We start from the raw sequence: 14,393 nt of genomic DNA on the forward strand, positions 1-14,393 counted from the left end.
TATTTTCAATCATTTGGTCGCAGGGATCTGCAGACTATCTTTCCCAGAGTTGTTTTAGAATGCAATAATTCAGAAAAATATTTCATGTTCTTCTTTCAAATATAAGATATGTAGGGATTACTCAGAAATGCTAATTTTTGCCTACTAATACTACTAGGATAAAGTTATTCTGGGTGAATATCCCCTTTTAACATTCCTATGTTCTCTATAATTCTAAAAAAATTGCTCTGTAATTGCATAAGGCTTTAAGGAAACCTAACAAAAAATAAGCAATCTGAAGATATTATGTCATATGAAAATTAACTGTCATATATTTCTATTTTCTTGTGTTTTCAAGCTGATAATTGAGAGCCATAATGGCAGACATAGGAGATGGACCATATTCGGGGGAAGATCTGACAGATGCAAAATCTATTCCTGGTTTCAAAGGGTAAGTGAGGTACTTCTGGTTTCAATCTTCAATTTAAGTCTTGAGGAATCTTGTGCTGTAACAGAAGGCGAGAGCTATAGAAGAAATAATGCTAGAAGGAAAAGTTTTGATTATGGTAACTTATAATAATTATAAACAACTATTAGAGTTGTACTGACTTTGAAAATATACAATCTCTGACAGAACAGGCCATGTGTATGTACAAGGAACTAAAAACTTGCAGTGCAGTTAGATTTGGCTTAATGGTATTATCAAGTGGTTAGCTGTTCTTGAAAAGAGACTTCTCTGTCTCATCCTGGGCTAAATGTTCACCCCTTTTCTTGAACTGCTAGAGCTCACCTGACACTGTGGCAGACAGTTCAGCTGCTTGAGCTGACCTGCTATAGGGTTATATGAGCGGAAGCACAAGTGCAAGGGGAACTTAAAGGGGTGGAAGGGAGGAAACACAAGCCTCTTCTTCCTGGTGACAGCTAGTTGTTATGCTGGTGTAACACTGTCTTCAGATTACACTCTCTCTGGGAACTTAATTTGTTTCTGAAGTCATTATTTTTAGTATTACAATGAAAATTAGATTTAAGAATATTTCAGACTTTTTGTTTGTATAATACAATATGATAGCAGGCTCCAATCTTGTAACCACCTACCGATGTGCTTAAATGAGAAAATCCATACTGACTTCAGTGTATATGGACTGAGTGAAATATGTTATATAATATACAGTAATATAATTCTATTTGGTTAGAATTCAAATAGATTTATAATCGCAGTGCTGATCTTCCCTCCAGGTACATAGCTTTCAAAAGATGATAGTAAAAACACCCAACTGATTTCATGTTGGTATAATAGTTGGTTTCCTGAACTAATTTTTCATGTTCTCTTGTGCAGAGGCATTATCATTTTAGACATGGTTCTTCCTTGATTCTTTAAATTTTAAGCTTGTTAAAAGTTGCAGAGATTAGTACAAATACAAATGACTCTTCACTTTTACTTTTTTTTTAAAATTATTTGTGTATGTGAACATTTTACTGAACTTGAAACAAAAGTTTTGTTTGGGAACATAACTATACAAAGCAGTTTTATTTATTTTAACCTCTTAGCAGGTACAGTCTTCCCTAGTCTTAAATCAGATCTACCAACTGATTTTGCAGACATAGCTTAGAATCATAGAGCCATAGAATGGTTTGGGTTGGAAGGGACCTTAAAGACCATCTAGTTCCATTCCCCCTGCCATGGGCAGGAACACCCTCCACTAGACCAGGTTGCCCACAGCCCCATCCAACCTGGCCTTGAACACTTCCAGGGAGGGGACATCTACAGCCTCTCTGGGCTACCTGTTCCAGTGCCTCACCACCCTCACAGTAAAGAATTTCTTCCTAATATCTAATCTAAATCTGTCCTCCTTCAGCTTAAGGCCATTATCCCTTTTCCTGTCACCCCATGTCCCTCCCCAGCTTTCCTGTAGGCCCCCTTCAGGTACTGGAAGGTTGCTATAAGGTCTCCCCAGAGCCTTCTATCCTCCAGGCTGAACAAACCTGACTCTCTCAGCCTGTCTTCATAGGAGAGGTGCTCCAGCCCTCTGATCATCTTTGTGACCCTCCTCTGGACTTACTTCGACAGATCTGTGTCCTTCTTCTGTTGGGGGTCCCAGAGCTAGACACAGTGCTCCATGTGGGGTCTCAGGAATGCTGAGTAGAGGGGCAGGATCACCTCCCTCGACCTGCTGGTCACACTTCTTTTGATGCAGCCCAGGATACATTGGCTTTCTGGGTTGCAGGTGCACATTGCCGGCTCGTGTTGAGCTTCTCGTCCACCCACACCCCCAAGTCCTTCTCCTCAGGGCTGCTCTCAATCCGTTCTCCTCCCAGCCTGTAGTTTGTTGGGGATTTCCCTGACCCATGTGCAGGACCTTGCACTTGGCCTTGTTGAATTTCCATGTTTGCACGGGCCCACTTCTTAAGCCTGTCAAGGTCCCTCTGGATGGCATCCCTTCCCTCCAGTGTGTTGACTGCACCACGCAGCTTGGTGTCATTAGCAAACCTGCTGAGGGAACTTTTGGGGAATAAGTAGCAAACCTTACCAGTTTCATTGATTTTGCTAAAATAACCTTATTTTATTATTATTTTGAAACTAAAGAAGAGAGATCAGAAATTAACACCTAAAGTTTCTCTGATTTCTATACAGAAAGAACCTACCTGCTAGCAAGTCTATGGACTCTGGAATTCTGCCAGACTACAGTTACAGAATGGATTATCCAGAGATGGGGGAATGTGTGATAATAAACAATAAGAATTTCCACAGAAAGACCGGTACCACTTTCACATTTTTAAGTTTTTTTCCTTAATTTAGATAAATTAGTGTCATGTATTCTGCATATTTAGTTTTGAAGAATAATTTTGATCGCAGTCTAAAATTTAGTGTTTTGAATGGTTGTGATTAATGTCAGTGCACTCTTCCAAATATGCATAGATAGAACACATTAGAGTATAGCAGTAATGGGGGAGAAAAATTGGTAGGCAGTACAAGTCCGACTTACCTTTTAGTCATGATTTCTGTTTTGTAAATGAAATCCTTTTTTCATGTCTTTATATAGATAAGTAGTTTTAAAAATAAGGAGTAGATAATTCTACAATATAGATACAGAGAGAGGGAGACGGTGTGCATGTATAAAGTGCAATGTTTTTTCTGTTAGAGTGGATCCGGAATAATGGAATAATATTGCAGACTGATACAGGTTTAAGTGGGAAAAGAATTTGACTCAATCAGACCATGTCATCTGTATCATATAAAAATTAATAAATTTCTTTTATGTATAGGAATGTTACCCCGTTCGGGTACAGATGCGGATGCTGCAAGTGTCAGAGAAGTTTTTATGATGTTGGGATATAAAATAAAGATCAACAATGATCTTTCATGCGGGGACATATTTAAACTATTGAAAAATGGTAAGTAATACCATTCAATGTGTGATTAAATCAACCACTGTTCCCAAATACAGCTCTAGTCCTCATACCTCTTCTTCCATGGTTCTTTTAGATGATATTTACCACCTACTGGTGGTTTATTGCTAAGGATAACATGTACATCATAGTTTCTATGTTTATTCATCTTTGCTGTCTCTCCATCTTTTGTGCCATGACTGTTGTCTCCATATTCTTTCTCATCTTCTAAAGAAGGCTGGAAAAAAGGCTGAAACTTAAATGCAGACTGATTTATATTCTGAGCCTGGGATCACTGAAGCTCTCTCTGTGAGTTGGAAAGAAACCTGCTTAATTGGGTAGAGGGGTTCTGTGCTATACGTTTAGTGGTGTGGCCCCAGAAGTGTTCTGATCAGGGGCAGGGGGGTCTGAGGGACCTGAACTGCAAGTGTGTAGACTGAATTTCTCTTTTAGAGAACTCATGTTTTGTTTGATTTGTGAAACAACACCCTTTTACCAAATGAGAGCTTTATACTACTGTTTGTGTTAGTCTTGCTTTGTTTGGAGTTGGCTACATCTAGACCAGTAAATTAAATGGTGCCTGGAGGTATCTGTAGCCCTGGAACAGAGTCTATTCCAGTTAACTGTTGGAAGGTTCTCTGCCATGACTGTGGCTCATGCCTACACAGACTGTTCTAGGTCAGAATTCAACAGTAAAAGTGTTCCAGGGATTATTCCCAGCAGCCTGCAGCAATCCTGTTTTTTTGGTTTTGTTGGGGTTTTTTTTATTAATGTAAATGTTTGTTAACATAGATATAGGTTCTTCAGTGCAGTTAAAGTTTATGCCAGAGAATGCTCCCAGGCACGGTTAATTTATTAGTGTAGTTGTAGCCTGTCTGTTGACAGTAGCTGAAAGTGGAAAGACCTCTGTCTTACCTGTGGTATAAGGCCTTCAAATAGACAGTGTAAACTTCAGACTGCAGCCTAACTAGAGATTCCCAAAAACCAGCCTCTCTTGACTCTTCTAGGTGAAGTGCTTGTCCATAGATTGTAAAAGTGCCTGAGTGTGTGTCACTTGCAAAAAATCTAAATAGGTCCGTTTTTCCAGAATAGAAATTCAGTGGTTTGGCAAGCTTTAAACAGAAGACTTCAGCTTTTGGGGCTGTTACACTTTTCATCCACAAACTCTTGCATCTTCTTGAGTTTCCCACTCAGAATTCCTTTTGGATCCTTTCTTTTAAACTGTGTTTGTATCTTTTCATACATTTGAAAGAATCATCTTGGTCCTCAAGTACAATCACCACAATGTCAGGCAACAAAAGACCTCAGAGAATATCTGTTCTATGGTCTTTGCATAGTACAAGATGGAAAAAAAAATAGACGCTTTATATCAAGATTAAATGTCTTTAAGTACAAAATTAAGAGGCTTGAAAAATGTTTCTAGACCTTGCTAACAGGGCAAGAGTGAGAGGGGCAACGCTAGTACCTAGGTCCCTGCAGCAGCAACAGCTTTCATGCCACGTTTAGTTCCCATGTAATCCAAGTAGTTGAAGCATCTCTGGTTGGAAAGAGAGGCAAGACTTCCCCATCCTTTCCCAAAACTCAGAACTTCCCATCAGTCCGATCCAAGATCACGTGACTGTTGACCATTAGTGCATGAGTGAGGTGTTCCATTCAGACTTTGAGGTGCTGTGGGAACACCCTCTTTGTCTCCTCATGGTGTTCCTGGCCTAGTTCTGTGGCCTTCTCTTAGAATGAGTAGGCTTGGCCTTCAGTTTGGGGTTTTCTGTGTCCAACTTCCTGAAGTAAAGCAGGCTGGCTCCTTTTGTTCAGAAGTGAAAACTGGTTGGAGGTTTCTAAACATGGGAATTAGTTCTTAAAGACTTCTGTCACATAGGAAGCATCAATTGTTGGAAGCTTTTAGGGAATGCAAGAAATTAAGATCATTCTCTTTTTTCTTTCAAGTTTCTGAAGAAGATCACAGCAAGCGAAGCAGTTTTGTTTGCGTGTTGCTAAGCCATGGTGACGAAGGATTCATCTATGGTACAGATGGCCCTCTTGAACTGAAAGTGCTAACAAGCCTCTTCAGAGGTGACAGGTGCAGAAGTTTAGCAGGAAAACCCAAACTCTTTTTCATTCAGGTGATGTACAGCTGAACAATGATCATCAAATCAGCTGGGTACTTTAAAAAAACAAATGTTTCTGATTAATTATTAGTGCAAAACAGTTAATTATTTCTAAAATTGATTTAAATGGAATTACTTTCAGGATAAGATTCTCTTCAGGCCAGAAGTGGCACATTCTGCCCTATTAGATAGGAAGTACTTGTAATAGCTGAGATTGCATTACCTTTATTCTATGGATGAAGTAAAATCTTTCTGAACACTAGCCAGTATTATAGTGAGTTTCTGAATGCACTTTTGAATTAATATCTATCTTAATCAAACTGTATAGCTGATTTAAATAAATGCTATTTAATTTTCTTCTGAATCTAATGGAAATGTGACATAGAAATTCTTGTTATTTTTGCAGTTTTTTTAATTGGGATATTATCATCTTTAAAACAGAAAAAAAATCCATATTCTGATCATGATCACTGCCTTTATTTCTTTATTTTTTATTTTATTTTCCATTCTTCTTTCCACCAAATAGGCTTGTAGAGGGACAGAATTAGATTCCGGTATTGAGGCAGACAGTGGATCAGAAGAAACAATTTGTCAAAAAATACCTGTAGAAGCAGACTTCCTGTATGCATATTCTACAGCTCCAGGTGAGAGACTTGAAAAGAAATTTTTGTTCCTGAAATTGTATCTGTATATCAGCTTGCATTGGTATTGTAAATGACAATTAGCACTTGTATCCAGTCACTGGGTGACTACTTGATTTGTTCTTTCATGGAAATACAATTTTTTTTCCCCACAATATTTTTTTTGTCTCCCCTGATTTGATTTCTTTTTGAGGTAGTTGCTGTTCTCGATTCCTAGGGAAAAAACCAACAAAAAAACCCCAATCCCTGAATATACATATTTCTCACTAGCAAACCCTCAAATGTTACCTGCTATAAATTCAGTTAATCTGAGTTGTGCAAGTAATTTACAGCGGGAAGTAAAAGGTATTAATAGTTCTGAGAGAACAGAACAATTGGGCACCCATAGATACGTAAACAGAAGTGGGTGATACCATCTGCACTGTCACCTCTCCTTTGTATATGTGTACTCTGTAGAGAAGTAGTAAGTGATAAATGGCTAAGACTGTTGCAGCAGAAGACGGTTTTCCTGCCTTTTTATTTTCTACGTACTTAAAGTTTTCTTAGATTAGAAAAGACGAGAGGATTAGAAAAATCTTTTCAGTTGGAATTTGGGGAGATTATTTTGTTGGTTAGTGGGTTTGAGTTTTTATTTTAAAACATGTATTGTTATTGGAAACAATGCATTGTTCCCCTAATTACTATCCTGTCCTGTATCATAGGCTGCTACATCTGATTAATTTGACATCTCTCTCTTCCACAAGGCTATTACTCCTGGAGGAATTCAGCTGAAGGCTCCTGGTTTATTCAGTCACTGTGTAAAATGCTAAAGGAACATGGAAGGAAACTTGAACTCATGCAGATTTTAACTCGTGTAAATCGCAAAGTGGCAGAGTATGAGTCCTGCTCGACTCGGCAGGATTTCAATGCAAAGAAACAGATTCCATGCATTGTCTCTATGCTCACCAAAGAATTTTACTTCCCTTGCTAAAAGAATTTCACCTTGTAATTTTTCAGTTCATGTTTTTATCTGTAATTTATATGCAATGTTAGTATGGAATACCACTTTTAAATCTGAATTGCTGTTCACTAATTCTGTGGCATTACTAGAAGTAAAATACAGTGTGGCTATGTTAGAAATGCAAGCTTGAGTCACTGAAGCACAGGCAAATTTGAAAGTAGTGCTCTGAGTATCTTGGAAAATTAGGAAGAGGAGACTAAAGAAAGATCAGGTCACTTATCAGGTCTATTTGGTGCTACATTTCACTTTGGGCAGAGAAAAGAAACAATTCTTGTAAATAGTTTCATTTCATATCTTAAGAAGAAGATTGAGAATGTGATGTCATATTACCATCTTTAGTAAACATATTAGTGTTGTCATACGTTTCTTCTTAACTCAAGTTCTTAAACTTTAGGTTGTAAACTAACCTAAACTGGTTTTATAACTTAGGGCATAAACTGTGGAAAACAGCCATTTCATTTTTTACATGCTATTAGGAAGCAGATTTAGAATACAGTAATTTTTTTTCCTAATCATTTTATACCTATTTGTATGGAGTATTAGGTAGAGTGATTATATCGACACAGTAGCTGTTTCAAAATAAATCTTGTATTCTGACCTTGAAGCTGAGTGACTAAGGGACCAGTCTTCAAATTTTCTTTTCCTGCAGCTCCCTAAGGGGGGAGCTGTTGGGGCATATTTTGGGCTATAAGAGTGGGTGCAAAGGGAAGTCCACCTTCTAAATAGTCAGCTTCCTCTTTCTGGTCATGAATAAGAGTGGGTTAGCTTTGTGCTATGTGCGTACCACATTTAATCCATGTGGAAACCTAGATTTGTGGTACTGGAGAAATTTCACTTCTTAAATCTAATATCAATTTGACCTAATTACAAGACTTTATCAAAAATATGTTAACAGAGTAAATTGATATTACTTGGCTGAATTTTGTAGAGCAGGCTTTTACAAAATTGTAAAACATTTTTGTTGATGTTTTAGCATGTGGCAGTCTCTTTTAAGATCAGAGGAAGACAGAACAGTAAATGACTATAGGGTGCTGGCAAAACAAGACTTAAAACTTCAAATTGTGTAGCATAAACAATGTTAGCAAATTGATGTTCACTTTCAGAGGCATGAATTTGGGGTTGTGTGGGTTTTTTTAAATTAAATACTGTTTCCTACATTGTATCATGCTTGTCTGTGTATATTATTTGTTTAGGATCTGATAGCTTTTGCAAAATAATTTTAACTTTAATTATGTTTCTCTTTCTCAAAATACTGTTTTCCCTCTTCTTCCCCATCTGCCTTACTGCCTGAAGTTGACAAGCAGCTGCTTTAAAGCATTGTATACCATATAGCCAGGTAATAAGAGTAGTGGTTGAGACATGGGAAATGCAGTTTCAAAAGTTATGCAGAGGAGACAATTTTAAACATTGTAGACGAGTTCTCTGAGTGCCTGCTGAATAGGAGGAATCTTGTCTCTCTTGTAGAAATGTTTCATGAAAGAGCGTTTGTCTATTTTCACTGATGGAAACTTCAGTTCCAGGCAGATTTATTATCCACACTTCTGTTGAAAAGCTAAATAGGCCACTGTTAAACATACCTAAAAATAACATTTATAAAAACCTATATGTAGGTTTCTTCATGTAGGTTGTGAATTACAACAAGCAGCTGCACAGTTATATGTTATAAATGACTGACAGGACTTCAGTTAATGTACTTCAAAGTAATTTGGAATAGGAATGTTCCTTGAATTCTTAGTTATTTTGCTGTGAAAAAGTCCTGTCACAGACTTAGATTTAATAGGTTCTGGTCTTGGTCCTTTAAAGGAAAAATGATTCTACAACTTTTCCAATAGTCTTTAAAATAGAGCAAAACAAAAATCAAAGCTAAGCTACAGCCAGTCACTTAGGAAGATGTAGAGCTCAGGGAAAGAGGTAGTATTCCCATCAGTCCTTTCCTCTCAGGACACGAGCTGTGTTTTATTCCACATCACTAAACTTCACAGTGCCAGGAAGGCTTCTGGGTATTTCTAGCCGAGGGCTGGTGGTCTGGTGTTCCAGTCAGTGGGACTTGTGGGTAGAGACAGAACCTGTTGGGAGAGGGGGAGGCAAGAATGTCCTCGAAAGCTCACTGGCTTTGGCAAGGAGTGCTGATGAGAGCTGGTGAGCTAAGCTCATGTTCATTGGGAAAAGGTGATCGAGTCGAAAGGATGAATTCAGAGAAGAGGCAGTGGGATGGAAGATGGTAATAGAGTAAATCTTTAGGAAAGACATGAGGAAAATAGGACAACTTAACTGGTTGTCTGTAAGGTGGTGCTCTACACAGAAACAGGACCACACGGAAATATATGAAGGCCACAGTAGAGGCACAATTGCCAGTTAATCACTGCTGTAGGCTTTGGCTGGATAAATCATACAAAATTAGAAGATTGAAGTAGAGGAGTGGAAGCTAAGTGAAAGGAGGGATTGCACAATGTAATGAGAAATAGGAAACTGCCTTAGTTTGAGTGCAGCTAAAGGAGAAAGGAACAGGTGATTTATGCTAAAAACCTGGCAGAAAGCACATGTCAGTTTTACAGCAGGCTCCACTGGTAAAGGGACAGTCGAACTATCATTTTATTATTGGGTTATGTGGTAAAAGCTGATCTGTACATCCACGAAGGAGCGCAGCAAGACAGGAGGGGAAGCCTAAATAATACCCTGCCCTGTAGAGCTGCTCCCAGGTGCATCACAGGAGCCATCAACCCATCAGCGGCTCATGTCTACAAGCCAAGAGGTGCACAGGAGTGTAAGTGCAGGCAGGAACACAAATTAAGGACTTGGAGGCAGGGGCACACTCTGTGGGCTGCTCCCAGGCTGTCCCAGGAGAGGCTCAGCCCCAGGATCCAGGTGTGAAACCCATCAAGGTGAGTCGGTGCAGAAGCACCCTTCATGTAATGGTGGGACACATCGTGGGATGCAGGGGAAGAGCATTTGGGGATTGCACAGGATTTATTACAGGTTGTTTAGGGAAGGACCCAAAGGCAGGGAAAGGGATGGATGTAGGTGATTAGGGGAGAAACAACTGTGGGGAAAATAGAGGTGTAAGGAGATGAAAAGCACTGGTCACATGTAATTTGCTGGTCAGTGTCCTCCTCTGGCCATGCTCTGAGCCTGAGCAGCGCAGTCTGTCCTGACTTCTCAGTAAATCCTGGTTTAACTGTTCCTGAGTGGGGGGGCTGAGTGCCACCAACTGGAGTCACACCATGGGTCAGAGCCCTTGTTGTCTCTGTGGTGCAGTGACTGGAGTGACCTGATTTACGGGCCAGCAAGGGGAGTAGCACCTTAGGTCACGGTAACCCATGTGCCCATGGTGCCAGCACCTGGAGCAAGCACAGATTTGGGTGCCAGCAACTGGGCTGGGACCATGGGCTGAAAGACCTCTGTGCCAGTGACCAGCGAGACCCAAGGGGGTGACACCAAGTGCCAGCCCCAGCTGGTAGCCCCCTTGGTAGGACCACAGGTCAGAGCTTTGTGGCCATGGTGAAGCACCTGGAGCAGGTGTGAGTACATAAGTAAGTGTGTGAGCAGTGAGCACCAGCGAGGATGGAGCCAGGCAGGAGGTGAAGTGGCCTCAGAGCCAGCAGTGGTGGGATGTCTAGACGCAAGGCCACAGGAGGAGCTGGCTATTGGGGGGGGACCAGGAGAGTCCTGGCCAGCACCCTGCGTGTGCGTGTCTACATGAGTGAGAGAGTGTACTAGCAACTGGAGTGGGGCTGTGGCCTCAAGGGTTTGTATGTCCAGGCACCAGCAACGGGGTAGGCTGAGTGTCTATATATGTGTATGTTCCCACTTGATGAACTCCATCCTGCTCAGAGAGGGGAGCAGGATGAGACCATTGATGCTGTCTGTGCTCATGTGAGCACTCTGAGTGTCTGTGTTATCAGTGTGTGTGATTACACACATAGATACATTCATGTGTATATATATGGTACATATATGTGCTCTGTGTATGTGTGCCTACTGGGAACACATCAGCTTTGCTACTGGTTGGACCTGGGGACATGGAGCTACACCAACCTTACCTCTCTTGGGCTGTTGGATACGGCCTGATAGGTTTTCCTCCTAACACATATCTTTTGAAAAAACAATTGGGCAAGACATACTGTCCAACAAACTTATGAAACTGAGGGAGACTAGTTTTTTGTTTTGTTTTGTTTTTTCCAGAAGGGGAAGGAAATAAGTGTGTTAAATACGGAGACCTTCACAGAGACCAGTGGTGAAACGCTGGGGGAAAACACTTGCATGAAAGTACTTCGACTATACTAAAAGTGATGCCAACAGTTCTTCACTTCCCTGGGGAAGGCCTTCATGCCAAGTGTGGCTGCAGTTTCCAAGCTGAGCTGGAAAACACATGGCTGTGTTTTCACCTAAAGGTACACCTGTTCACATGGCTAACTGGATCATCAGTTAAATCATGTCCAAAAGGCTTTTTAAAAGCCTGATCTTACTTGTTTTGCTGATTTGAAAAGCCACCAGAACCACAAATCTTTCATAAATCAATGATGAAATTAACAAAGATGGCATATGAGACACCTACTGATTTTTGCTAATATTCACTTTTCTAGCAAAGCTAAATTTTTTCTATTTATTTTTTTAAAAAAATGCATTTGGTGCTAAGCAATGGAAGGATTAAGAAAATAAAGAGCCAGGCTGAAACTGGGGAGGCAACTCATGCCACCCAGTTCATACCAGGTCAAGTACTCTCTTCTGGCTAAGCAAATTTTTACGTTGAACGCAGTCAGTCTGCCCTCTCCCCACAATAACCTCTGAGAGTGCATATTTCAAAACTGCTTTTGTTAAAAGAAAAAAGGCACATCAAACACTGATGCCAGTGAGTCCCACGGAAACAGTCTGTCTTTGAGCACAGCATCCACGCTTTTGGTACTCTGCTCCGTAACAGAAGAAAAGCCGTGCAACTTAGTCAAAATTCACAGTGGTTAACAAGTTACTAGGTCCTTTTATATACATAATGCATTCTTCTTGGAAGTATATGTGGTTTCTCCTGAATTTTTAAACTAAATTACTATACATTCATATGTAATTTATATTTTTAACTATAATCTCACATTTATTTATTTTCTGCTAAGGCTGGGTAGTATGCATATGAAACCACTTTTAGAAATATTAGCAATATGGATAATAATGGCTAAATGATAACAGTAACAGGAAAAGACTTGTATCTTCATATCCTACAAGGAATTCTACCCATTACCAGGAAAAACTACCTTTCAGCTGTATGTTTCCTCCTGCTAATGACTGCAGGACCAGGGCAGTCACAGCAGAACTCTTTTTTTGGGACAACGGGGTCAGAGATAAGCTACTGCTTCATCACCACAGGGTGTCACTGCAGATAGCACAATAATCTCCAAAACTCACGTTAATAAGGCATTTAAAACCAAACCCAAAAGCCTCCTTTCACAGCTCTCGGTGGTTGGTGGCTGGCTGTCAGCTCCGGTGTTTGTTACATCCTGGCGCTTGGCGAGATCATCGCGTCGCTGCTTCCCAAGAAAACCTCCTCCTGCCTTTCTCATTGCGCATCCAAGTAAACCAGAATCAGCCCATTTTGAGGCAAAAAGGGTTGTCTCTGCTGTCCTAGGCACTTTCAACTACAGGGCATCTCCCCCTGCCGATCCCTGCCATGTCACTGATAATCCTGTAATGTATAATAAAAAAAAAAAATCCCCCAACACCCTTCAAAAAAGCTTCTGCCATACCTGTGGTGTCTTTAAGCAGAAGGATGGTGCAATAGCTTGTTTTGCCTCCATTGTGAAAGGCAATTTCTGGAAACAGAGAGAAGAACTTGCCTTGTAAGCACTTACATTTTATTTTTATGTCTTAAAAATCAAATTCTGAAGTGGGATTTTCCTAGGTAATCACAAATCAAAAAATTAAGACCTGACTTTTCCAACCAAATAAAACATAAGAGGTTTTGGTTTGGGGTTTTTTTTTTTTTTTTGCTAGAGACCAAGATGTTCTATCATGAAGGCAGTTGCAAAATTAAAGCACCTCAAAAGAGAACAAGGTGCGCAGCAGTCATTTTCCAAAAGTGGTTTTGTTTAGCGTTCATAGGCAAGATTTGGCATCGGATTCAATAGCTCACGCCTGCTGCCCCCAGTGTCAGAGGACCAGCGATGGTGCTCTGCCTGCTGTGCGCAAGACCTAAATGTTTCTGCCTCGCTGAACATGGTGAGCTTCACAGGGACTTACCTAGTGAAATTCAATAGCAGAGGGTTTGTAGGTGATGTAGTTGGTCTTCCTGGCTTCAAACTGTGTACAGAAAGGGGCTGTTCAAAGTCATCTCACTACCTCTAAAGCAGGTCTAGGTAACAGGTTTTCCTGCATATGCATAAAGCTATAGTGATATCAGCTGAGTGGTTTGAGAGTATCTGATACAAAGAGGTACCTATGGATGAAGAGTACTACACGGCCATTAAGAAAATATTGGTTCTATTTACTTAACCACAAGACCTTTAAAGAGCGCAGTGGAAACAACCAGCACTGTGCAATTTATACTCTTCTGTACAAAAACATGATTAATACTAAACACTGACTTACAGGGGGGATTTAAATTTGTAGGATCCTTCTCAGCAAACACAAGCATTTCCTCTTTCTCTCTCTGTCTACTTCTGGTACTAAAACCAGAACATTTTGGGTTCCCTTTTATCCCATTCAGCTAAAAGCAGCTTCCTCAAATGCACAGCCCACACCTCTCCTGCGTGATGCAATGCAAAAAGGCCAGTTAAACGCAGATGTAGCCTCCTCTGGATAGAGCGGTTCTCCTGCAGAGCCCCTTCATCTTTCTTTGCCTCCTCGTCCTCAGCTGGTTCCCCGTGCTCATCTCTCCCACGTTGCCTCGGCTGAGGCTATGAGCTTTCTGGGTGAGGGCTGACCTTCAGCTGACGGGGATGCTGCTGCTGCCGCGGGAGGTCCTGAGCCCAGACACGCACCCAGGGATCATGGTTTCCTCACCTGACATGGGTTCTCCTGGTCCCATTGGCCAGACTGATGGTGAGACTGGTGACCCCACGTGTGTGGCCCTCTCCATTCAGCCTGCCTGTTGTTAATTTTAAGACCTCAGGAAGGCAATAAATAACCCAAAGTGAGCTGTGGTCTCTTTGCCCTTCAGGCCTGACATTTAATGCAGGCAGAGAGTCTATAATTCTTGGTTAACCTTTCTTGCCCCGGATAGGGTCTGTACAAGATTACATGACACTGTTATGATAAAAATGTCTCCTGAGATGCATGGAAGATGAGAGATGCATT

General features: G+C 40.7%; 1 protein-coding gene across 4 annotated transcripts in view; it reads left to right on the forward strand.

Annotated features, from left to right (window-relative positions):
* Positions 1-8,272, forward strand: part of CASP3 (caspase 3) — a 13,961-nt gene extending 5,689 nt beyond the window's left edge. For all 4 annotated transcript variants that reach the window (XM_054823872.1, XM_054823873.1, XM_054823874.1 and 1 more), the window contains 6 exons: positions 338-430; positions 2,612-2,736; positions 3,244-3,372; positions 5,311-5,486; positions 5,998-6,115; positions 6,856-8,272. In XM_054823872.1, the coding sequence (XP_054679847.1) occupies positions 357-430; positions 2,612-2,736; positions 3,244-3,372; positions 5,311-5,486; positions 5,998-6,115; positions 6,856-7,082 (849 nt within the window). In that variant the 5' untranslated portion in view covers positions 338-356 and the 3' untranslated portion in view covers positions 7,083-8,272. The remainder of the gene's footprint in view (positions 1-337; positions 431-2,611; positions 2,737-3,243; positions 3,373-5,310; positions 5,487-5,997; positions 6,116-6,855) is intronic.
* Positions 8,273-14,393: the final 6,121 nt, after the last annotated feature.

Source organism: Grus americana, chromosome 4, assembly GCF_028858705.1.
Source record: "Grus americana isolate bGruAme1 chromosome 4, bGruAme1.mat, whole genome shotgun sequence".
Taxonomy (NCBI): Eukaryota; Metazoa; Chordata; class Aves; order Gruiformes; family Gruidae; genus Grus; species Grus americana.